At 46.8% G+C, this 25650-nt stretch overlaps 2 protein-coding genes and 1 long non-coding RNA gene across 4 annotated transcripts; 2 read left to right on the top strand and 1 right to left on the bottom strand.

The window, feature by feature from the left end:
• Positions 1 to 1761: 1761 nt before the first annotated feature.
• LOC146035927 (uncharacterized) lies at positions 1762 to 12499 on the bottom strand. The gene is made up of 3 exons (XR_014460748.1): positions 12241 to 12499; positions 7032 to 7095; positions 1762 to 2183 (listed from the first exon to the last, which is right to left on the bottom strand). It is a non-coding gene; the product is annotated as an uncharacterized LOC146035927 (long non-coding RNA).
• Positions 5561 to 6965, top strand: LOC146036700 (nanos homolog 3-like). The gene has a single exon (XM_083160603.1). The coding sequence runs from the start codon at positions 6057 to 6059 to the stop codon at positions 6552 to 6554; it is 498 nt and encodes a 165-aa protein (XP_083016729.1). The 5' UTR covers positions 5561 to 6056; the 3' UTR covers positions 6555 to 6965.
• On the top strand, positions 12496 to 25022 carry CCDC61 (coiled-coil domain containing 61). 2 transcript variants are annotated; one of them, XM_083159641.1, is made up of 14 exons: positions 12496 to 12619; positions 13083 to 13238; positions 16438 to 16520; positions 18135 to 18295; positions 18375 to 18527; positions 19734 to 19944; positions 21056 to 21138; positions 21315 to 21508; positions 22622 to 22700; positions 22787 to 22845; positions 22977 to 23052; positions 23196 to 23265; positions 23717 to 23789; positions 24333 to 25022. In XM_083159641.1, exons 2-14 carry the CDS (start codon positions 13091 to 13093, stop codon positions 24425 to 24427), a joined length of 1485 nt encoding a protein of 494 aa, XP_083015767.1. In that variant the 5' UTR covers positions 12496 to 12619; positions 13083 to 13090; the 3' UTR covers positions 24428 to 25022. The 2 variants fall into 2 exon arrangements, with proteins under 2 accessions (XP_083015767.1, XP_083015766.1); XM_083159640.1 differs by lacking the exon at positions 12496 to 12619 and adding an exon at positions 12856 to 12880.
• Positions 25023 to 25650: the final 628 nt, after the last annotated feature.

Genomic DNA, 25650 nt, shown 5'->3' on the forward strand with positions numbered 1-25650 from the left:
GGTGCGACGCGACCGACGCGATGCCCGCGATTTCCCATAGGGATCAATGTTAAATTTTTCAATGGACGCGATCTTTCAGTTCAATGCCTCAATGCCCGCGATTTTGCCATAGGAAACAATGTTAAATGGGCCACAGAGCCCAAATAGGCACCCTTAGCAGTGAAATGTCCCCCACATTTGTTAACGACACCCCACGATCCACGCGAACCCAAAGCGTGGCGAGCGCAGCGAGCCCGCGAGGGGCGGCGGTACGCGTCCTCCGACCTTTTCATACCCCCACTATCCACGTCGGCGTGGAGTTGAGAATAGAATAGTGTGGCGAGCGCAGCGAGCTACCGAGCCCGAAGCGTGGCGAGCGGATGCGGATACCTTCACAGGTAAACGCGGCCCTACGCGGGCTTCACAGGTATCCGCGTCCCCTCCCGGGGCTCGCCACGCTTCGGGCTCGGTGGCTCGCTGCGCTCGCCACACTATTCTATTCTCAACTCCACGCCGACGTGGATAGTGGGGGTATGAAAAGGTCGGAGGACGCGTACCGCCGCCCCTCGCGGGCTCGCTGCGCTCGCCACGCTACGGGTTCGCGTGGATCGTGGGGTGTCGTTAACAATTGTGGGGGACATTTCACTGCTAAGGGTGCCTATTTGGGCTCTGTGGCCCATTTAACATTGTTTCCTATGGCAAAATCGCGGGCATTGAGGCATTGAACTGAAAAATCGCGACCATTGAAAAATTTAACATTGATCCCTATGGGAAATCGCGGGCATCGCGTCGGTTGCGTCGCACCCGTTACTTTAGTGCATGCGATGGACGCGATGCCCGCGATGGGCGCCGTCCTAGGTAAAGAGTACCCCCCGGTGTCCTACTTGGTGCCCCTCACACCAAAAAGAAGTGTTGTAGGAATCTGATTTGTTGCCCAAGCAACACCCAAGAACCATATTCAATGGAACTCCCATCCTGGTAAATAAACCTCTGTTTGTCCCAGTGGTTTGCTCAGGGGACTGTTCAGTCCCCAAATGCTGGATCAGCTTTCAGAAACAGCCACTATGGAACTTGTAGTGCACGTTCGTTCCAGTCCATCCCCATCCGGTGGTGGTGGGGGGGGGGGGGGTTTAGATTAGTCCCCCGATATGGTCCTGACCTTTCTGCTTTTACCCCACCCCACACCATATGGGCAGGCTGTTCTCTCCTCCTACCTGTCTTCTCAGTGACATCTGTCACAGACACCTCCTCGGATGGGGTGTGGATCAGTTGGTCACCAGCAAGTTGTTAGACAGTCATTAGGTTGACACGCATTTAGGCCGACATGTGTCTAGGTCGACAGGCAGGAAGGTTGACATGGGTTAGGTCGACAGGGTCATATGGTCGACAGGGTCATTAGATCGACATTCAAAAGGTCGACATGGGGTTTTTCACAGTTCTTTTACTTGAATGTCGATATGGTCACGGTTAAAGTGCACCGCTGCACTCGCCATGCTTTGGGCTCGGTGCTTCGCTACGTTCGGCACACTCTTTAACTCTCCCACCACTCCCTAGTGCAGACATGTCCAACCTGATCGTGGGGCATGAAATACCGCCTGTCGGCACATGTCAGCTCAAAAAACTCCATGTCAACCTTTTGACTATCGACCTAACCCATGTTGACCTAATGACCCTGTCGACCTAACCCATGTCGACATTCCTGCATGCCAACCTAGACACATGTCGACCTAATGGTGTCGACGGAATGACTGTCTAACAACTTGCTGGTGACCCAATGACCGTATCCCCTTGGATGGGACATACCTTACACGGAGATGTGCACTACAAGCTCCACAGTGGTAGAGGTTGTTGCAGAGAGCCGGTCCAGTGTTCTGGGGTCAGGACCATTCCAAGGGGGTTATTCAAACCTGATAGCTGTTGTGCGAATTCACAAGGCGATCAATTATTGAATGAATGCATATACATCATAGCACACATGTGTAAGACCAAACTGCGACAAAACTCAGCAATAATTGTTTCCAAAATACTCTTGTAGCTTTACTGCGTTTGTTGTTGGTAACCGGCCGCTTTCTCAGAGTGTCAGATAAAAACGCAGGCGTGCCCAGGTGTTTTAAGGGAGGGGGTGTGACATCAGTTCCGGCCTCGGACAGTCTGTTTCTGTGGCAGAGTTGTGGACGGGTCACAGTTACCTGCACCTGCAAAGACTGCAAAACGCATTAGTTGATGAGCGAGTTGTCTAGGGATTTGCAGATGGCAGACAATCGACAACATTTTCACCATCCGTTGGCATATCTCCACATGGCGGGTTTTCACTCTGTCTGGGCAGCGACTATCTTCAGCAATTAGGTCTGAATCGGGCCCTAATTTTTGTAATAATGTAAAATGACTGTGTGTAGGGGCCAGCGATAGAGGTGCGCGGCTCTGCGCAGCGCTATCGCCGGCAGAATGAAGAATGCTCAGTGAGCACAACTGTCACTATCGCCAGTGTTCTCTCACGCTGGCACTGACAGCTTGCTCAACATCTGTGTGTGTGTGTGCTGAGCAGCGGTGTGTGCTGAGCGATCTAGCATAGCTCAGATCACTCAGCACACTCGCTATGTGTGTAGGCTCCATTAGGGGGTACCTGCCATTCATAAGTAGAAGTAAGTGAGGACAGCTATAGATAAGCTGGGGGTAAATCAGAGAAAGGTAAGGTAATGAGATCAGTCTTATCCCGTACTGAAGAGTTTCTACTTGGAGGACAACCAAACTGGCTCCTGTATTTTTTTGTTTCAAGCATCCAATAACATAATGGCCCCATAAATCCATATATTAGTCAGACCCAATTTCCGTAGAGCTCCACGGGAGAGCCCACTTATGATTTGGCACTTGATGTGTCCGTTTTACATGCGATAAATCGAATGCGATTTATTGCATGTATTACTACTCCCGGGGAGCTGCAGACGGGGGGCAGGAGAATTAAAAAGAACCCATTAAAATGAATGGCCTACCGCTGATTGGCTGAGAGAGACCATTCTTTTGTATTTTTTAAATTCTACTACCCACCGTCTGCCAGGGACACAGAGCGGGGAGAGCGCATCTCCTGGTGGGTGCTTTGGCGCTAGGCAGATAGGTGTGCGCCAGTGGTCATACACTATGCAATTTGGGCCAATTTCACCCACTTTCTCTGCACAATCCACAAGAATCGGGTGAAATCAGGACCAAATCACAGTGTATGGCGGGCTTAAGAGTGTGAGTTACATAACTAAGGGTCTCATTTATTAATTATCGCATTTACAATGTGATCAGGGAGGAATATTACCGGCCAGGATCGTATTGTAAAATGCAATCCTATCACCTACATTTACCATTCTCCAGGCCGCAGGGACAGGGCTCCGAAAGGAACCCATCCCTGCGATGTGCAAAGGTGGAAGCCGGGGGGGTCTGCGCATGCGCGGTTAGCTCTGATTCCCCCCCCCACACCCCCGACCACACTGCCGGCAACAATGGGCTATCACCATCTCAGAATGGCAGTAGCCCAAATATGCGGCGCACTACTGCACATACCTGGGCTACCTATGGGGGAGGTGGCCGGCGGTTGTGCAGGAGGGATTGCTGCAGGGATTGGAGATTCCTGCTCCGGTCCCCCCTGATACAATAGGGCAGGACAGGCCAACCTGTGGCTCTCCAGATGTTGTGAAACTACAAATCCCAGCATGCCTTGCCACAGTTTTAACACTCCCTTATAGCAAAATTGTGACAAGGCATGATGGGATTTGTAGTTTGACAACATCTGGAGAGCCACAGGCTGGCCAGGCCTGCAATAGGGTGATACTTAATATTTGCGGCTAACCCCTGAAACCGGGTGTTTTCGGCGATTTAGTGGCAAATAGTGATTGATAAATGGGCCCCTTTATCTTCTAAAAAGTAAAAGTGGAAGTGTTGCCCATAACAACCAATCAGATTCTCGCTATACCTTATTTAGTACAGCCTAGAAATGATACCTACATTAAGATTGGTTGTAATAGACATTGTTCCTTTATAGACGTTTTAGGAAACCTGCCCACCTGTGCTCTGCTACAGACTACATAACGAAACACTACAGCTACTTTTTTCCTTATTGCTAGATCCCTATCTGAACATCACTGAAAGGTCCCAGTTTTGCACCACCATCTAATGTCGCATGTGACACCTGCACATGATAACGGGGGGGAAAAGTTCATAAAACAGAAATCTGACAAAAACATTATCCTGTTGTCATCGAAAAGAAACATTGTTTCTTACTTAAGTGGTTATTTGTTAGCCGAATAATCCAAAGATGTTTGCAGGTGCAGAAGGGATTAGTCCTAGCAAGGTGGAACGCTCTGCAGAATAATTTTATATGCTGCCGGGATCTACTAAAGGGAAATAACACCAGTCTGGGGTGCTGGATCAAGGGGATCTGTCCACCTTACTGTAATTACAGCTACTAATTGAATATGTACTGATGACATAACTAATGCCACTTGTTACTTGAAAGTGAATATTGGATCAGTTGATAATACACTGACCTTTTTTCGCCCATTTTAGCAAAAAAAAATAAATAAATGTATTTCCCCCGGGATAAATCTGCGTGTGAATGGCCACCCTTAGATTTGCGAGCTCTTGAAAAATCATTCTATGGTCGGCGATCAAGCAAGGCCATTTGCACAGGACCATCTTTACCACCTTAATAATGCCATTGTGGCAGATGTATTATAGCGGCGCTTATCGCGCCACTATAATACTTCCTGCTTCGCCTCATTAGCAAGGTGAAGCAGGAAGGGTCATCGACCGGATGTATTAACATCTTGTCTGCCGAAGCAGGGGAGCGCTAACTCCCCCCTCCGGCGATGTCCCCTCCTGGAGATAACGCATCAGTTTACACTGATGCGCTGTCTCCTGTCCCCCAGCCGGCTCGACTGGACATGTGCAGGATCTTGCTGCTCACGCGAGATCCCCCGCGCAGCCCAGAGCTAACAGCAGGGACAGCGCTGTCCCTGCTGTTTAGATAGGGCTTTGCCAGCCTGCTGCTGGCGAAGCCAAAACCGGCAGCGGGCGGAACGCTCAGCGAAGCTGACCGTTCATACATTCGGCCTGCTATCATTTAGATGGCAGCACCGATATGGACAGGGGTGCCCCTGTAATTTACCGCACGCTGGCTCCGTCGTACATGGAGGAGAAGCGGTATCAGTGCACGTAACGTGCGGGATACCCCTTCTCCCCCATACCAACACTTCATACATTTGCCCCATTGTCTGTAATTTGTATCATGTAATGTCAGCACTTCATGAAGAAAAAGATAATAGTACCTTGCTGCACTGACTCAGTGGCTCTCTCCTGGACTCTCTGACCCTGGACCCTCTGCACAAGGGATTGACACCCTGTAGGTGTTTTATTTCTGGGCTTGTCCTGGCGTTCCCCCGACGGCCTCCTTCTCCCCAAGGCCATCACAGCGCCGCGCCTGCATTCCCCCCCCCCCCCCCCCCCCCCCGCCCATGTGCACGGCTGTGAATGTGATCGCAGCCAGGCACATGAGGGGAAACCATTTAAAATTCACTCCCCATTGGATGGTTTTCCCCTGTTGTCGCAGCACCGTGTAATGTCAAACTGCTGCACAGGCTTTCCTCCAAGTAACCCTGTACAATGAAAGACAATTGTATTAATCAGTCCTTAACTCCATGTTCTATTGACACTATGTTTGTTCTACCTGTATATCTGTGATGAAGAAGACCACTGTTCTTTACTATGATGATGGTTCACTGGAATCCTTATAATAAATGTTCTTGCCTCCTTCCCATCAGTATTCCTTTATACATATACATGTAATTTAGTAGGCATCACACAAGCTCTGGGTATGGCAGGGATTTAGTTTTACATATACACAATGTTGTAACAATCAAAGTAAGAGAAACAAGTGTCCTTTGCTGTTATCATCTGACCTGTCATACACATCACGCATGGGAGGAGAGCTGATCACAATGGGGAGGAGAGTAATGCTGAATCTCCTCCCACCTCAATCCCAAAGTAAATATAAGTCATATGTGGAACCATAAGTCAGACACTTCAGAGCTTTCATCATGGACTTCCAGCCATGGAAAGACTACTTACAGCTGGCCTCCGTTATCCAGAAGATGGCAAGCTTGGATATTTCAGAATCACTTTCTGCCAGAGATGACCTGCTTGATCCTCCCAAAATCCCAAAGGACAACACTAAAGAAGAATGTACCATCCACTCAAAGGTACAACTTCTAATCAACTCTCCAACAAAGACTCTTATCACTGACTCTGAAACTCCTCTGGACTCATCATTAATCACCCAAGAAGACAAGCCACGGGGGAAAATGTGCCATTTTTGTAAACACAACGGTGAGTCACACATTGTGTATACTTGTCATAATCTGAAAGATGAGCAGGGTAGAATTATTTGCCCTGTCCTACAAATGTATACTTGCACATTGTGTGGGGCAACTGGAGAGTCATCACACACCAAAAAATACTGCCCGATGAACAAAAATAAGCAGATTCTCTACAAAAAGGCCGGACGCAACTGTCCACTGCGGAAGGTGAAACGTTAAGTCAAAGAGACAATCCGCACTCCTCAACATGAAGCCAGAACCAGCTTTTTCTTTCTTGGAGTATTAAGGGACAGACTATTTTTAATTGTTTTTGTTGTTGTTAAGCATTGGAACCTGCAGAGATGACTGGACTGTGATTCCTTTTGGATGCGGGACACCCAAGTGTTTATGTTACTTTGCTACCTCATAAAGAGACAGTTCCTGAGACTCATGACAAGAAGTCACATTTATGTTCTGGTTCAAGGTATGCTTTTATCAATCTGACTTTTACCTGTGGCTGTTCCACAGATTGGCCCTTGGGAGAGAAGTGACAAACAAGTCAAGTTATGATTATTAAACGTTGTTTTATGGCTTCAGAGGAAAACCTATTTTTGTTGGGACAGTTTGCAATAAATATTGTATTTTCGCTAATGTATAGTCTTTATTCTTATGTGTGTGTATCCATAGTAGGAGGGAATGGTAAAAAGGTTACTATACCTATACTTAGCCAAATCTGCCTCTGTAGTGCTGAAGGTTTGGTCATTCTATGCAGCTAGAACATCTGTAAAATACATTTGATAAATAGGCATACACCGTAGTCATTATTTTATTGTCAGTTTGTGACACAAAGAAATATATGTACTAGACTGAAGTTTTTTTTTTTAGAAGTGAAGAGGATTCTTATAGCAACCAATAACATTGCACTTTATATTTCTCTAGCTACTTCCAGAAGATAATAGCTTGAATCTTATTGGTTGCTATGGGCAACATCTTCACCACATCTTGGTAAATACACCCCTAAGGGTATCAGTAGTTGTCCGCTAAATGTTATTTGTAGATCAGAACTATAGACATTCTGAAATGTTGGTGGAAACTATGGGATCACATGAAATTCATTTTGGGAGAGATTGCCTGTGCATTTACATCACAGGTGCTGTCCAATGTTTCAGCAGAGGACATCCTCATTATAGGTGCCTAGGTAAGTAAAAAAAAAAAGTGGACATCCATTTTAACGGGGTTTCAATGATTTTGCTTGCACATACCTGCCTTCCTTTTTCTAGTGTTCACTATAGGATTTAAGGCAGGGCTCTTATTTCTTCAGCACCTTCTAGAAGTTAATAGGTGGGATGTTTCCAATAGCAACCTATCAGATTATATCTATTATATTTTAGAAGGTGCTGAAGAAAGACGTAGATTCTGATTGGTTGCTATGGGAATCATCCCATCTTAGTAAACATACCCTGAACACTAGTTAGTAGTTATGGGGAGTGGATGAAAAAAAAAATCTAACTACTGCTGAATTAATGGACATTAAAAATAAGGGGTGAAGCAGGGCCCACTGTTTGTGCATTCATTTTCTACACCTCGCCCGATATAAGCATCCGTGTATAACACATAACAGCCACTGGAGGCAAGGAACACTTCACACAAGTTATTTGGTTTTGTTATTCTAAAAAGATGATCTTAATGAATGAGGCACATAGGAGCAGCAGGCAAGATTTCATAAGCGTTTACAAAAGTTCCTAAACTCAGTGCTTGAGGCACCCCAACAGTTCAGGTTATAAGGATATTCATGTTTAGGCATAGGTAACTTAATTAGTACCTCAGTTAGTTTGATTTATACCATCTGTGCACAAGCAGGGATATTCCTATAAAGTGGGTATACTTAAGGAACCACTGGTTTTCAGCATAAGTAGACAACCAGTGTCTTCGTAGCTCCTGTGGAAGTACAAGTTGCCACATGCCAGCCTTATAAGGTATGGAGGGACTGAAATATAGGCTGCCTAAGCCTGGCTTTTACCCCTTCTATACCAAAACGCCGGGTCGCACCCTGGTTTTTGGACCCAGCTTCAAGTCGGGTGCGACCTGGCGTTTTGTCTTTTTTACACCGGCGCCCCCCCTCCCGGTGCAGGCGGTTCCTGAGCCGACGCTTGGAGATGACATCATCTCCAAGCGCCGCCGCCGGGACCTGGACCGATGCACTGGGGGCAATCCCAGCACTAAGGTAATCTGATGGGCTGCCCCATCCCTCGTGCAACCCCCAGCCCTTGTCCGGGAGGTGAATGGATGCCGCACCGAGGCATTCATTCACCTCCTCCACTGCCGCTGTCTACAGAGTATAGCAGACAGCAGCGCAGGCTGTCTGTGTCCCCCCATCCGACCTGCGGACGCTGCGGTCCGCAGGTTGTACGTCCCCCATTGATGACCCGGCGTACCCATTTACACCGCCCTCTACCCAGGTCCTAGCCATGTTCTACCCAGGTCAGGACCTGGGTAGAAGTCCTGTGTAAAGGGACACGACGTGTCCCATTTACACTGCCGCTGACCCGCCGAAGACCTGGGGTTTTGCGGCGGTGTAAAAGGGGTATTAGATCTACTGTACCCCTTTATACCGCATTTCCAGGTCCAGCACAGGTCGCTGGACATCGTTGCCATGTCACAGCAGCTTGAAACAAACTCACAGTGATGGCCAAACCTGGAATATTGCCGGCGCGCATACATAGTCCAGGGGGCAGAATACCATACCACCATGAGTCACAGTCAATAAAGTCATCAAATCCCAGCACCCTTAATGGCCTATTTATCAACCATTATTTGGGACTATTCTATAAAAACTTCGTTTTTTAGGGGGTTAGCTGCAAATTGTAAGTATCACCAGAATGTATGAAGAAGGGATGGAAGTCACAGCAGATATGTCCAATAGTTGTTGCAATCCCTCCATTCCTGCCAGCAGCCATATTCCCTATGGGGGATGCGATGCTGCAAGATTTACCAATATCTGATGATGGCGGCAGCCAACCTATGGGCTATGGATGAGGGCTGTAGTTACGTCAGTGTTCCACAGTAACCCTCTGCTGCAAACTGCCACTGTGCATGGTGGTCAGGTGACCACACACAGGTGCAGAAGCCGTGGTAACATTCTCTGCACTTATTAGTCTTTGTATGCAACAACAAGCACCAATGCCCCAAAAACACACCCACTGAGCTAATCACCCAGACGAGCCCATCACATTTCCTTAACATTCTTTATACCATGGGGGAATATTTACTAAGATGGGAGTACTATTTTACATGGTATGTTGCTATGGGCAACTAATCAGAATCAACTTCTTATTTATGTAGCTACCTCTGGAAGATAATAGACAGGATCTCACAGCAAATTCCCCCCCATGGGTCTAAATCAAAACTTTTGGCGTATTGCAAAAAACAATCGCTCAACTACAGGAAAACTGCATGAAAAATGGCCTTGTATGCGTCTCACAATCAGTCCCCCACATTTATATGTTCCACTATTTTAGGGTTGCCTACCTGACCCTCTCCTTCAGGGCAGGGCCGGCTCTCCCATTAGGGGGGGGGGGGGGGGGGGGGGGGGGGGGGCACCAAGTCTGCCTATAAAAAAATCAATGATGTCTATGAGGATCCTTTTTGTACTTCATGCAGGTGGCGGCTGTGGAACCTCTAAAACTTCACTTCCATACTTTCCCTTGGACCATTTTTCCCTACCTTGCTGCCCCTCCTCCTTGAACTCTGTTGTGGGTGGCAAGAGGGGGCCTACAGGGAAAGCAGGGGACATGTCCACCTTGCCGGGGGCTGGGAGGTCCACCCCATTTTTGGGAGCCTCACTGCCATTCCAGAATGTTAGGCAAGTATGCCTTAAGGGGTTGGAAAGTGGGTATTGGTGGTAGTATTGGGGGGGGGGGCAATAGGTTGAACTTTTGCCTAGGGTGCTGAGAACTTCATCAAGTGATGTACTATCTACGAGCCATATAAACATACGATGGTTACTATGGGATCCATTCAGAGATGTATTCAAACCAATGATTTATGTTAATATCTGTCCTCAGGGGGTAATTCAGACCTACTCGCTAGACTGCGTATTTCAGAGCCTATTGTGCAGGTTAACACCGGCCCGCCGAACTAACACCCCTCCCCGCCTGCCAAATGCCCTCACTAACACTGGGAGCAGATGTGTACACTTGCACACCCACTTGCAAGTAACGGCACAGGAAAAATCATTTGATGGTTACTCGACATTGAACGACTTTTCCTCTGCTTGCAGCCAAAAGGTAGTCCAGGACTTACTTTTCGGCTGCACATTGTTGTACGAATTGGGGGCGGGTGCTGACGTCATGTGAAGTCAGCTGCCCAGCTGCCCGCCCCAAGCATGAAACACCGGGTGTCCACCCCTGCCTGTCAATCACTGTGCGAGTGACTCGACAAGTGGAACTCAGAGGGTCCGAATTCGCTGCTCTACATGTTGGTTTGAATTGGCCTGTCTTTGTTGCCGTGATGCATTCATGGCGCGGGATAGCCGGAAGCGCATGCTATCCATTAACTATGGCGTGAGAACCGGCATATCTGGATGCAGAAGTGGATCAGGGAAGCCTGCAGGAGATGTGTAGTTACAGAAGGTCCAAAAACACATAGGCACGTAAGATGAACTGCACACAACACTTCCAGTGTATGCAGGCTGCTTACAAGCTGCTAGCCATCAGATGGGCATCAGAAAGCAGCATTTGGTGAGAGGCAACCATCGCATATCAACAATCTGATGGAAAAAGTACTATCATTGGATCACCAACATCGATGATTGCTACCATCTGTTTCCAGTGTCCATCTGTAGTCTGTGGGGACTCTTCAGTGATATCGGAAGAATAGGGGATTGTGCCTTGGAGCTGTGAAGTAACCATTGGTGGCCTCAGTTTGTGTAATGGTGGTGCCAGTCCTCATTATCAATGAGCACTGCACACTGCCGAATTGGGATCATTTGGTCTACAGCATGATGGTCGACATGGGAAAAGGTTGACATTGGTGTAGGTCGAAAGGTCATTAGTTCGACAATGTCTAGGTCGATAGTCAAAAGGTCAACATGGGGTGTTTCATAGTTTTTTTTTACCTGAATGTCAACATAGTCGACATGGACACAGTTTAAAGTGCACCGCATCCCCTCGCATCGCTCGCTATGCGTCGTGTATGGTGCCTCGCTATGCTCGGCACACTATTTTATTCTCCCACCACGCCCTAGGCTAGTGGATGGTAGGGCATGAAATACCACCTGTCGGCACATGGCTCAAAAAACAGTGAATAACCCCATGTCGACCTAGACACTGTCGAACTAATGAGCTTTAGACCTAGAACCATGTCAAGATTTTTCTATGTCGACCTAGTCCCATGTCGACATTTTCCCATGTCGACTAATGACTGTCTACCATCATGCAGTAGACCAAATGACCGCATCCCACACTGCCATAGTGCTGACTACTGGCAGCTAATATGGATTGGTCAGGTCTTCCCAAAGCACTGGGCACATACACAAAGGGAAAATGCCCATTGTAGAACGCCTACTAGTTTTGGATTAGGGCCCATGTTGGTTGGGTGGCTGGTATCTGGCCTGGTATCTGGTACCCAACCATGGGCGTGTGGTTCAAATGGCCGACAGGCACAACATCGACATGGACAAAATGTCAATGCAAGCAAAATGTCAACAGAAAAAAAGTTAAACGCAAGTCAACATCAGTTTTTCAATTTTTTTTTGTTTCAACGAACGTACATTGTAAAAGGTCTTCAGTTAGCATGGCATACAGATGATACAGTTACTGGAGCTTGTAGTTCTACAACTCCTGCAGAGGCTTGCTACCTCCCTAGTGATGAGCACCTGTTGGTGAACTCCAACTATACGTATGCTGCTTAGTGCTTACCTACTTACAAAGTGTCACGCCACCATAGGTGGCTGACAAAAACAGCTGGTACTCCCATTCTAGTTGCCGGGGCTAGGCCTTGCGGTCGGCATGACAACGCTTTTCTCTTCCAGTCAGTCAGAGGCGTCTGGTTCTGCCAGCACACATCATGGCCGCTTAGAGGCGCTGCCTGACCGAGCACGTCACCAATCAGATAACACCAAGACGAAAAAGGCGGGCGTATGCGTGACGTACAAGCTTTTTAGCTAATAGGAGAGCGGAAGGTACCTGCTGCAGCAAATGGGAACAGAGGGCGGTGTTGTCTGGGGTTACCGGCGGTTTAACTGACCCAGGGTCCGGAATTGCTGCTGCTGTGTAGAGACTAGAGTGAGGCTGAGAGGAGGCGAGGTGAGGTTTATATTTCTGTCTCCTTAGTTCTGCATACCTTTATTTCGTGATCTATGTCTCAATGTCTGCCTTACTCCGCATTCTAACAAATGGCCACTCTCCCCACCTTGTGTGCATATATTACAAGTGTGGGGGCTAGTATACTGATATGTATGCTGTCCCCTGTGCTTTGCTCTGCATAATTCTACTGCTGATGCTCTAACATTCTACTTGTGGTTCTACAGCTGCTGTAGTCCCATCATCTACCTGTCATGGATGCTGGTACTTGTAGTTCCACCAGACTCAAATGGCCATGGCTCTTGGACTTATGGAAAATTAATATTGATTGCCTTGAGCGTGACCGCAGTTAGGGGAGTTATCACAAGCAGTGGGGTCCCTGTGGGTATTACCCCCCTAATATGTTCTTGTGACCTACCTGTGATTTGCTGATAACTTATATTCTGGCGACATCTGTCTCTTTCAGGTCACATCATGGATGACGCTGAGATGGCAGAAGCGCGGTGCGTGTTTAGGGGCATAGAACACATACTGCGAGTCAGGGACGCTGGCAACCGCCTTGAAGTGGAAGTTGAAGATGCTCTGACAACTGACCAATGGAGGGGGGAGTTCGATGCTGAATGTGAGTGCCACTAAGTAAAGTATACACTTAGGGCCTTATTCTAGTTCACTCTTTCTGACATAATCCTTCTTAGATGGACAAAACCATGTGCACTGCACGGTGGGGCAGATGTAACTTGTGCAGAGAGAGAATTAGATTTTGGTGGGGTTTTACTTCAAAGTGAGATCTATATTGCAGTGTAAAAATAAAGCATTCAGTATTATCCCTGCACAGAAACAAAATAACTCATCGAAATCTCTCTGCACCGGTTACATCTGCCCCCCTGCAGTGAACATGGTTTTGTCCATTTAAGAAGAATTTTGTCAGAGTGAACTAGAATAAGGCCCTTTGTAGATCTTCTTCTTTAATTGATTGCGGCTAGAACCACTTCTGTGTTTTGCCTTTTCCCATCATGCACTGGGTCCACGTATACCTGGAGTGGGAATATAATGTGTGGAGAGTGAAGCTTCTCTAATTCCTTTCCCAGCTACATGTGACTCTGGAGTTGATGTATGAAACAGTTACAAAATTTTGGCCGGGAACTTACACACACAACGCTAGTCGCGGGTTCAACCCATGGTCCTGGCCGGTGTTAAAGGGGTACTAACCCGGGTTGCCGGTCTTCAATGCGGGCGATCAGGCCGGGGATCCACATAGGCGGCAGGCGCAGATGACAGGACAGGTGGCGGATGAAGATGACGCAGCTCTCCGGCGCCCTCACTGCAGCCGGAGAGCTGCGTCATCTGTGCCCGCCGTCTGACCTGTCATCTGAGACCACCACCTGTGTGGATCCCCGGCCTGCACCGAGGACCGGCAACCTTGGGTGAGTACTGTCCACCTCCTGATTCCTGCCTACCTCCTGCCTGCACCCTATTTTTCGAAGCTGCTGAACAAAAATAATCTAACTCTTCAAACAAATAAATCAACATTTGGAAGTGGTATAGAATTAACTTGTGGTAAATAGAAATTGTGGGGAACGTTGGTATTGTACCCTAACGTAGGTTATCCATGTAATGTATCTTCTATCGATGCTGTTGTTTCTAAAAGATACTTAAGACAAATTATTCATACCAGTAATAATATATAATACATTGCATTTCAGCCCTTATGAACTATAGACATATATGTATATTTTCCAATTAGCCCCTTTTTGCTGTTTTGGAGTTTAGCATACTGTAGGTTAGATGTTTTAACTTTGATGCTTGGAGATTTTGGTGCCATACTTCTATACAAAATACAGTTTCAACAGGAGCCTGTCATTATTAGTTTAATACCCTGTGCATTCCCCATCTAGTGTTCACTCTGTGGCATTCTGGTCCTGATTCAGAGACGGATGCTAACTGAACCAATGCCGACGTTGTCATAGAATTTGCTACTGTACATTCATATGTTATTGTGAAAACCTAGATGGGCAATACAGAATAAATGCTCAAAGGTGCGATCAAGTGAGGTGGTTACAGAACTCAAGAGGCAAAGTGATCCCACGCATGCGCACTGCATTTGCTAATCGCTTGATTTTCAAATTCTCTAATTAGTGATCCAGGCAGAATTAGGCCTCTGGTGCGAGTGTTGATGATGTATTGTCTAGAACCACTGGCATTGCTACTTCATGTTGGGGTGCATGAAATGGGCATCCCATGGCTTGCACACTAGTACACTTGAAGCTAGCATTTGCATATAGTTGCACTCACAATAGGCGCTAGAGTGGACACCACAGCATCCATCACCTCCCATCATATCCCTGTAAAATGCAATCCTGTTATTACTAACCTAATCCAATAAGTGTCCAAAAGCCCCAAGCACACTGATCTAATATACCCTGTGTGCTGCTGGGGAGGTTCCAATTATGTTATTAGCTACCGGTTGTTCCTGTATCCCTGTTCCCAGCTGAACACCTTGAAGAGCAGTAAATGAAAACAGAAGGTACAGTACAAAGGTTCCCTGGTGAGATGCAGCATTAGTGCTGGTGTACATAGGGACCTGTTTAACAGAAAAAAATATTTTGGGGGAAAAGCTGCCAATCTTTTAAAAATACCTGTTGCCTGAGGGTTGCAGAATCTTAATTTTGCTGCCATTTACCAAGGGGGTTCCGTAGCTGATAAGTCTTGGACCTGCCAGCTAACACAAACAGCTTTGCATGGCCGGATGGCAACATATTAGCTAAGCACTAGCCGCATCCAGGAGTGTATCCCGGGGTCTGACTATTGGTAAATTGTCCTAAACCGGTATTCCGAGCCTCCGCAATATGTAATAATAAGGAATGCTATGTTTTATGCTAATCTGTACATTTTAATACGTAGACCCTATACTCTAATGATGGGTAAAAAAATGCACTAGATATAAACTTTTACCAATCCAATATATTGCTAATACACCGCAATACTTGAGAAATATGTTAAGCCTTGTGAGTCCTACATTGCATGGTACAGTGCACATTTGGAAACGTTGTAGATTAAAAGGCTGCCTATTAATGCATTTATTGACGTGTGCAAAGTGCCAAAAAAGCTACAAGGAGGTGGCTCGCATCTCTACGCTAGGCCGCGTGCATTCACAGCCTAGTGAGCAGGTAAATGCCTCCCCGGCAGCTGAATTCGGATGCATTCCCATACACATCCGCTCGCACGCTCCCAAACGGGGAGAAATCATTGGATGGATGCTCACCATTGGAGAATTTCTCCACTGTTCAGCCTGGCCTGACGTTTCCAGCGCCCACTATCTGCGTTTTGCATTAGCAGGTGTCCGTCCAGCACGCCCATGAAACGCTGGGTGGTCTCCTACGTCCGCCCCCCCCCCTCCAGTGATCGAATGCCCTGGTGAGTCTGAAACTCGCGGAAGGCATTTGTTCCATGGATTTGCACATGCGCAAACCGTAAACATCGCCCAGGGGAGTGAATTTGGCCCGCTACGAGCGGGTCTGAATTGCCCCCGAGTTGTGTACGATTCCGAAGTTCTCTCAATCTGTCAGATGCATCCGAGCTCACCCTTTGTATGGCAGCTATTTTATTAAGGCGGCGATGGGGATCCTTGGCATCCAAGCTGTTGAACTACACATCCCAGCATGCACTGCAACAGTTTTATTGCCAAATCTCAAAACTGTAGCAGGGCATGCTGGGATGTTTAGTTCAACAGCTTGAGTGCCACACAGTTCCCATATGATTTTTTTTTTCTTATTGTGTTTGCTGTTTGTTAATGGCCGTATACCATCTGCATTTGCTTACAGTTATAGAAGACCTCACCCATAAGACCGGAAACTTCAAGCAGTTCTCCATCTTTTGCAACATGCTGCACTCAGCCCTCACTCAGGTAACATTCCTGCATTCTGTGTGGCGACCCTTACTGCAGCAGCACAGCCCAATATCATGTCGGCATGTATAAAGGGTTTATTCTGTAGTTTATAATTATCATTTTAGAACAGCCTATACGTCTGCATTTAGCTATATAATGACTGATCCTAAGACGGACGTGTTCTTGCACCACTCACTGTAGCCACTAGTTTATATATGAACTACAGGCCTAAAGCTATTGGCTCACAATCAGAGGAAGAAAGGTGTTGATTGGTTAGAACATTAAGAAATGAACAAGGGTAGGGTAGCTGCCATAGACCAACGCCTGGAAGGTATGTTTGCCAGTCAAGTCTATGAGTCTCTTGCACAATGGCTCAGGGGGCTGAGCCATTATCAACCCATATGGGCTGAGTGAAAGTGCAGACTATCTATTTATAAGTAATTACTGAAATCATTGAAAATCTTCAGTGATCGCGAAAACCCCCCAAAATGATGGGTCCCTGGGACCCCTCATTTACAAAAATCGGGGTCCTACTTGACCTTTTCTGGGTCCCAAAGGAATAAAGCCTCCTCTCCCCTTCCCCAGCATGGCGCATACAGAAGCCTCCTCCTCTCTTCCATATGGCATATACCCTGAGCCAAGGGCCAGCCTGAGACTATTTTTTTTTTTTTTTTGGTAAGCAAACATAGATTTGGGCACCCCAAAACTGTGGCTATTGTGGGTTGGGGGAGTGTGTGTGTGTGTAATCGGCAATTTGCTCACTCACATAAAGCAAGATACACATATACTAGAAAAGGGCATAATGTTGGAATAGGGACACCTGTGCTGCACCAATCAGGATTGTAAAAGTAATGGCAGCAGGAACAGGAGGGATAGGGTGAGTGAAATCCCAGCACAGTCTATAGGCTCCTCTCCTACAGGCAGCTCTGCCTGTTAAGAGTTAATTGGGGAGCTGCAGCCTCTCTGCAAGCCGTGCAGTGAGTGGAGGAGGGGACAAGTGGGCCATTAACAGGCAGCACTCAGAGCCTGGAGGAGGTGACAGTGACACACAAGAGAGCAGCACCGCGAGGTAGGAGAGGAAGAGGGAAGTCTGCAGCCCGAGTCTTGCTAGCAATAAATCCCCTTACATGACACAGCCAAGCAGCCCGCTAAATGGACCACACACCCCTCTTACCTCTACTTCCTGCTCGGGTTCCTCGTGCTCCGTCCTCACACCAGCCGCAGCTCTGTTCCGCTGCTGAGCAGCTGTTTCTGGTGTTGGCTCCAGCCATCTGTTGTTGAGGCACAGTGCAGGAGCCAGCTTCCGTGGCTTCGTGCACTGCTGCCTATGACTCTGCGGTGACAGGGACCCTTTCATTTTCGCGCCCAGCAGATGTATGAAGCGGCCGTAAGTCACACTGTGTCTTCTCCACGGTCACATCACAACTGAGGGGGAAATGGATCCCTCCGCCCTTGTCACACATATTAACACGGCGTGCACACCGAAATGGCTGGGTCCCAGGGGACCCAGCCATTCATAAAAAATGAGTCCCTGGTGCTCCAAAGTGGGTAAAATACTCGCTATAGCGAGTATTTGCGAACCCTGATCTTAGCATATTGTAACAAATTCAGCTAAATTCATGTCCTCTCTAGAGCAGTGAATCTGTAACACTTGACCTCCTGACCTATGCTGACCTGGAGTTGCTGCGTCATAGGAAAGCAGGTGGCGCCCAGCGGCAAGCGCCCGCAGCCAGAAGCTCCACCCTCAGCTCCAAGCGATACTTGATACTTATCTATTCAGTGGAATTTGACAGGTGAATATTATTATGAGCAGGTGCAGACCACTTACGCTGACTCCCACCTTGCACTATGCTCATTTATATACGTTTGCAGGATACATTATCCGCTTCCTCTTCCGTATGTTGGCAAACCAGATCCTGTCTATTTACGGCAAGTCATCCGAGGGTTGAAGGATGAGCTGGCTGCTCTGAAACTTGTATCAAATGAAGAGAACCGGGAGTCTGAGTTCCGACAGCTGCGGGAAGAGTGAGTACCAACAGAGGCGGAGTTTCCACAAGGCAACCTAGGTGCTGGCCTAGGGCGCAGCAGGCCCCATAAAGATACTCTGGCCATCATCGCATCACACGGACCTGTCCCACACTCCCAAAGTCCCTTTTTGATGGGATAATTATTTTTTTTTATGGGTACACACAATGGTTTCATTCCCTGTCTGCGGGCAGTCGGTTAACCTTAAATGTGACAGGTATTAAGCTAACTTCCAAAGGAACTAGATCCTGATTCAGATTTGTACTCAATGCCGATGTTCCCACAGCTGAGCATTTATTGGTAGACTGCAGGCGACAAGGTATTCTAACAATGCCACCTGCAATCATCCGCAAAAGTATAGTGCTATGTATTGTTGGTGGGAAGAGGGCCTCAAACCGGTATCTGCCTACGGCCCCATGAGGACTAAATCCGCCTCTGAGTAATAATATAATTCTGGGATTCTATGGAAGAGCTGTATTCCGCTGTGCAGTTCTTGTTTCCTCTGCAGTGTTTTGCAAATAATCATGGGAAGGGATTACTGGTATGCACCTATATGCAGTGCCGATTTATACCCCTATTACACTGCCTCAAAACTCCGGGTCTTCGGCGGTGTAAATGGGACACGCTGTGTCCCTTTACACGGGACTTCTACCCAGGTCCTGACCTGGGTAAACACGGCTAGGACCTGGGTAGAGGGCGGTGTAAATGGGTAGGCCGGGTCGTATGATCCGGCTCCCATTTATATCAATGGGGACGTACAACCTGTGGACTCCAGCATCCGCAGGTTGGGGGGGGGGGGGGGGGCAGACAGCCTGCACTGCTGTCTGCTATGCTCTGCAGACAGCAGCAAAGGAGGTGAATGTGAGCGGCATCCATTCACCTCTCGGACGACGCCTGGGGGGTGCATGGGGTCTGGGGGCAGCCCAGCAGCTTACCTTGGTGCTGGGCTGCCCCCAGCACGGCGATCGGTGTATCTGGTAGGGATCACTTCGGTCCCGGCGCTTGGAGATGATGTCATCTCCAAGCGCCGCCTCAGTCTACACTGCAATGTAAATGGAGTAAATCCCGGATCCAACCCGGCTTGGATCCTTTTTCCAAATGCCGGGTCGGATCCGGGATTTTTGGTGTAAAAGGGGTATTATTAGAGGGGTCATTTCCAGATTGCGATAATTACTATAGGACATTAAGACTATCTTCGATTTCCAGACTTCAACGAGTGACCGAGGAAAAGAGAGAGGCTGATCTTGCTTTGCAGCGGCTGCAGGACCTAGAAGTGCCCAATGGCAAAGAATCCAGTCACATACGTATCCTGAAGAGAGCCGTACAGACTCTGGAGTTGGAGCTGCAGAAGGAGAGAAGCCGGAGTCAGCGACTGGCCAGCAAAAGGAGGGAGGAGTGCAGGCAGCTAACTGAGCAGGTAGAACAGAAGCTAATCGTGCCGTAGTAGGTCTCTTCTGTTTGTCCTCCTTTTACAGGAGCTGATTTAGAGATGTACACTAATGCATGCGCAGCTGCGATTCCATGTACCGCTTATGTGAGAAAAATGCTAATACTGCTTCACTGATCCAAGCTACTGCATACAGACATGTATTTGGTATTACCTAAGGGAAATAAAATGATCAAATAAATCCAATATAAATTGATATAAATATGAGAGCGCGCCACACGACTAGAGAATCAAAAAAAATATCTAAAAATTTATTGCAAGAATTCATTCTTTACCATGTATATAAAATGAACAAAACACATACACAATTAATTCACAAAAAAAATCACTTAATCAATAAAAATGTATTTAAATTTGATTATTTAAACCAACTCCGGAGGGGTAGTTCTAGTATCCACCGTATAAAAAGAAAGTCTCAGTGGTAATAGTGATGGTGATCTATGGACTTTATAAGCAGTTAATACTGGAAGATCCTGTTATGTCATAAAGTGGTGGAGACGAATAACTACTTCAATGGGATAGTCAATCACAGCTGGAATTTATGTATAGAGACCCAGCGGCCGCAATGTATAGCAGATCCTCTGCTAATCAGCTCCCTGTGCAACCCTATGGCCACGGGATCTGATCAGGTGGCACCATGTTTTCCGTGTACGGGATTGCAGTTGTAGTCTGCAACATGTTTGTGTGTTTACCGAATGGTCTCTGAGTGACAATCACTGTGCAAATAAATGCTCACCGCAATCAGCAGCCCAAAGATACCGTGGCTCATATGCAGTGCGGCCATGATGCAGCCACAGTTGGCAGATAATTCCTCAACGCTTTTGTGCATACTAACAATCCTATTATAGATCTGGAAGGAGTTGTAAGTAATCACTAGAAAGAGGTTGCTTTGCCCTCTCCTGTTATTTACACAAATTCCAGAACTGCTGCTAAAGTTGCCCCCTCACCTGTATGGTGGTGTGTTGGGGTTGAGTGTGCAGCTGTTACTTCCGGATTTCCTGATAGTTTGATCCCGGACTTATTTAATTTGACAAGGGACAATATATTGCTGACAGTCCTGTGTTACTCTCTCCTAATTTAGCTGGAAGAAGCACGAGCTGTGGAGCGCACACTTTGTCTGAAGGTGAAAAGTCTGACCACAGAGCTGGCAATGTACAAGAGAGGGTGAGACGCACGGGAGAATAGCATGATGGGGGATATTAATGAACTCACGAAACATTTGATAGAAGCCTTGGATTTTTTTTATTTTTATTTTTTAACATCCCCATCTATGTTTTTGTATGTGTTAAAAAAAATTAGACCTGAGCATCTCGTTAATTAGTCTTTTGCCCCTCCTACAGACGCGTGACACCTACCGGCCCTTCCTCTCAGAGTCGCTCCAGCTCTGCCGGTAGGGGGCCCATTCACCGTAGTACATCTAGGGGAGAGACTGGCACAAGAAGGGTGCGGTCCACATCAAGGGAGAGAAGTGGCCGGAGCTCAGGAGAAGGAAGGAGTCACACTAGGCAGCCAAGACTATCGGCATCTCCTATGGGTAAGTGCTATTTTCATCTCCTCTTTGGGGGCAAAGGCTTCAGACCTGGGGTATAGGGCGGTGAGCTGAGCCAGGCACCAAACCGTTAAAATATTCTTCTGAGCAGCGGCGGCTCCATCTCCCCCCTTTTCCCCATCCCCTCCGTAGTTCACATTATACTACACAGTGTCTCCAGTTCATAGTATGACAGTGTTGTGCCCCAAGTTAACAATATGCCACATTGTACTACTGCCAGAACAAATGGCCGTTAGTTTACATAGTGAAACACAGTGCTTAGCTGGTATTTCTGGGAACTTGGTAGACCACTTTACAAACTGTACAGTAGACCCAGGCACCCTAAGCCTCTGAGCCCCATAGCATTGACAACCCCTGTAGCCATGCCTGCAGGCACAACCATTGCATATTGTTACATACAAAGACTGCAACCCCTGGGCGTCATATACTCCTTCTAAGCCCGCCCCCGGACTCCCATTGGCTGGTTTCACTGGTGTTTGGAGGTGGGCTTAGGAGTGTAAAGCAGCTGATTCTTGGGCGCCCAATGTATACAGTGCTGCCGATCCCTGAAGGAAACATCCAGCACTTACAATACATACGAGTACAATACGAGCGTACGCGTGTAAATGTAAAGTCAGTCCAGGCTGACATTTTTTATTATGAACGGCAGAAAAATAATTTCATGATGACCGACCATCAAATAATTCTGCGGCCGCATGCAAAGGGATGCGCGCGGCGGGGGGGGGGGGGGGGTTCAGCTGGCGTTTAGCTGTTCACTAGGCTGTGATTACACGCAGCCTAGTGAACAGTTCTGGATCAGGCGCAAAGTACCAACCAATCTGCTCCTAACTGCCATGTTACAGGATTTTTTTTAAATGAGCTATGTGCTGGTTGATCAGTACTTTTATATCCGTCCGCTATCTCTCTCCAAGGCTTAGTACATAGACGCCTATATTTTTTTAATGAATATAAACAATCTGTATACAGATCACATAACTAGGATGACACAACCTACAGCATGCCCACATGTACAGTAAATCGCTTTGGTTTTGTTATTTTCCATGCTCCCAACATCAGGGTAAACACTCAGCGGCTCATATCTCACATGTTCCCTCCTAGCTATCCGCCCGCCACGGTTTGACCCTACAGCTTACATCCGAGACAAAGAACGCAAAAAGAAAGATGCAGACTTGAAGAAGTGGGTGACTATTCCTCTACCCAGCCCCCTGACCTTTCTCCATGACCATGTGTTGGCATTCATTCCTAACTCTATGTTTGTTGCAGAGGTCGGCAGGCCTTGGCATCCCCATCCAGTATGAGAGGTCAGAGGCGCAGCTCATCAGGTGAGCCATATTAACATGCTGAACAGAAGACTATTCATTGGCAGAGTACAGTGCTCTGTTCATACTAGAGGATATCCTACTGCTCTCACCATCATTGTTAGTTATACATGCTGTGTTTCTCTCTCTCCCAGTTGAGAGCATTCGAAGTCACAGATCCTATGCAAGCTCTGGCGATGATATGGAGTACGCAGAGCCCCTTCCAAGCAGGTGATGTGCTAATTACTCCAGCATTACCTTTCTGGGGACTTCACTTTGGTGGGGAGATGCTGGCCCATCATGCAGCATCACTTTGTGCGTTCCTGTCTGTCAGGTGCCCATGATGTTCACACTCTGCTGTACTTCTGTTGTAGTGGGGACAGGAAACTGGCTGCACGTGGTAGGAAACCCTTCGCCCATTCATCCTGGAACAGCCGCAACAGGGTAAGTGCAGTTATCAAACTGGCAGAACTTGTGCCCTCTAAAGCTTTTACAGTATCCAGATGATAGATTGTCAGTGTATTGGTCGACATGGCAATGATCAACACACACACAGTTGACAAGAGTTTATTGTGGTTTTCACCGTTTCCCAACATTTGCTTAAATTATAAATTACAATTAATCTGGACATCTATTGGGCATGGTGAGCGTCTGCATTTGTACTGGGCGCAGAACCTGAAATATACAAGATTTGGTCCAAAAAACTTGTTGACCTTGCTGTTGACCTTTTTGTACCTGGTGATCTTGTGCAGGTCAAAAATTTGGTGTCAACTGATTGACTGTCAACCTTAACATCGCCGATCTTCTATACCACACCCAGCTTTTACTGATGGCAGCAATTTTCTGCACACCAGAAGTAGGCAAATGTTAATTTGTCATTTCCTTTGGTCTATAGGGGAATCGAGACCGATCAGCAGGAAAAAAGAGGTTATCAAGCACCCCAAACTATGACCGCAAACCTGAGAAAGGTAACAGACCACCACCATATTTACTAAAAGTATATTTAATGCTATTCAATCCCATCAGGATTTAGCTGTGTGTGTATGTATATTGTATAAACATACATCCTAGCTGAGGTACCCAGCGGTGTCAGGGCTATTAGCCCTGACCACAAGTTGTTGTTTTTAGTGTTTCCTTACACCCAATATCCTCCACCCCTGTATGTTCTGCAAACCTGCCATATCTTTCAGCCCTGACCCACTTTGTGTAGGGGCCGGACTTCTTTATTTGTCCCCCGGTGGTGCCGGGATTGCGGGTGTTAAGGTGCTTTAAATCTAATCTGGACCCAGTCAATGTCCTCTACCCTCTGTTATGCAACGTTGCCATATATTGCATCCCTGACCCATTCTGTGTAGTGACCAGATCCCTTTTTGGGGCCAAGGGGGTTTGCCTCCAGATTGTGTAAGTCATATATGTACCAAGTTTAGTGTAAATTGCTCCAGTCATTCCAGAGTTCTATATATCTGTGTCCTGCCTGACCAAACGTATTTTCCTCTTCTCCCTGACACCAGAGAATCGTTTTGACCCGGTTTCCGACCTCTCTGACATTGACGCCCGCCTGCAAGCTCTGCAGGATTACATGAGAAATCTGGATACACGCACTTAGAAAGAGATCGGATCAGTACTGATAACGTCTGAAGGCTTTCAACTATTGGGACCGGGCCTGGTTTATTCCCACAATAGAACTAGCTGACAGGCACTTCTCTGTCAGCAGACTTTGGACACTGGAAGCCTTTGAAAATTCCTTATTCCGCTAAATGCCATGCAATCAATTTGTGTGACTCACAGGAATATGTAGCCTATTGGAGGCTTTCTTTCATATCCAACGAGTGCTGCATTATGTAACCTATGCGTGTGGATGGAGCCTGGTCATTTATCGCAGGGTGAACCAAGGAAGGACCCGCAAAATGGAAAGTAATCCGGGTGGAATTAGTAAATGGACACACAGATCCAAGATGATTTTGTTACGGATCTGACTTGGATGAATGACACAAATAAGCACATGATGACTACCTTAAATAAGGAGGAGCAATGTGTAAAGAAGAGTATACTCTCTTTGTACAGATCAGTACAACCTATGTGTGCTTATTATACTTATTTTATTGAATGTTTTTGGCTGGTGGATGGGAAGATTATTTTAAATGAGATTTTTATTTATTTGACTTGTATTTTAATGTCCTGGATGAAAATTTTAAATATTATTTTGTTGTGTTTTTGTTAAGTTTATACTTTATTTTAATTTCTCATCTAAAAGCAATTTGAGCATTGTTGTAGGGGACATGGGGTTGGAGTTTTTGAGGCTTTTTTTTCTCCTCTCAAATACCAAGGGGTAGATGTACTATAAAATGAAAAGTGGAGAATATAGTAGATTATCACAAATCTGCTTTCTTTAGGCAACTCCTGTACACACTAAAAGGGCCATTTACCCCAGTAAGTGTTCACATGTGCAGAAATGGGACGGAGAGGGTAGCTGGTAAACTGCAACAAGCTCCGCTGGTGCTTTAATGGGAAATTCGTTTTTTAAAGTGCTTTAATTCCTAATGAAGATCATATGGTATAGTGTGATAGTATGTGTGGGTAGACTTCACTGTATAATTCATTTGTTATGACCTCCCTATGGGTAGCATTTTTTGGGTTGGGTACCAGTTTGCAATAACATAATAATAAAAAAAGATGAATTGTAACAGAAATCTTAAATACAATTACTAAAGGCACAGCTGGCATCTGTGCGCGGCACACCATCTCTGTATGGATGGGGCTATGGCAGAGGTTCCCAAACGCGGTCCTCAAGGCACCCCAACGGTCCAGGTTTTAGGTATATCCATGGCT

Source organism: Crinia signifera, chromosome 9 (assembly GCF_055691185.1).
Source record: "Crinia signifera chromosome 9, ASM5569118v1, whole genome shotgun sequence".
Lineage (NCBI taxonomy): Eukaryota > Metazoa > Chordata > Amphibia > Anura > Myobatrachidae > Crinia > Crinia signifera.

Coding starts and splice junctions, on each gene's coding strand:
- LOC146036700 (XM_083160603.1), top strand. CDS start 6,057: ATGGACTTCCAGCCATGGAAAGACTACTTACAGCTGGCCTCCGTTATC.
- CCDC61 (XM_083159640.1), top strand. Junction 22,701..22,786: donor AAAGATGCAGACTTGAAGAA/GTGGGTGACTAT, acceptor TGTTTGTTGCAG/AGGTCGGCAGGCCTTGGCAT. Junction 23,053..23,195: donor GCAGAGCCCCTTCCAAGCAG/GTGATGTGCTAA, acceptor CTTCTGTTGTAG/TGGGGACAGGAAACTGGCTG.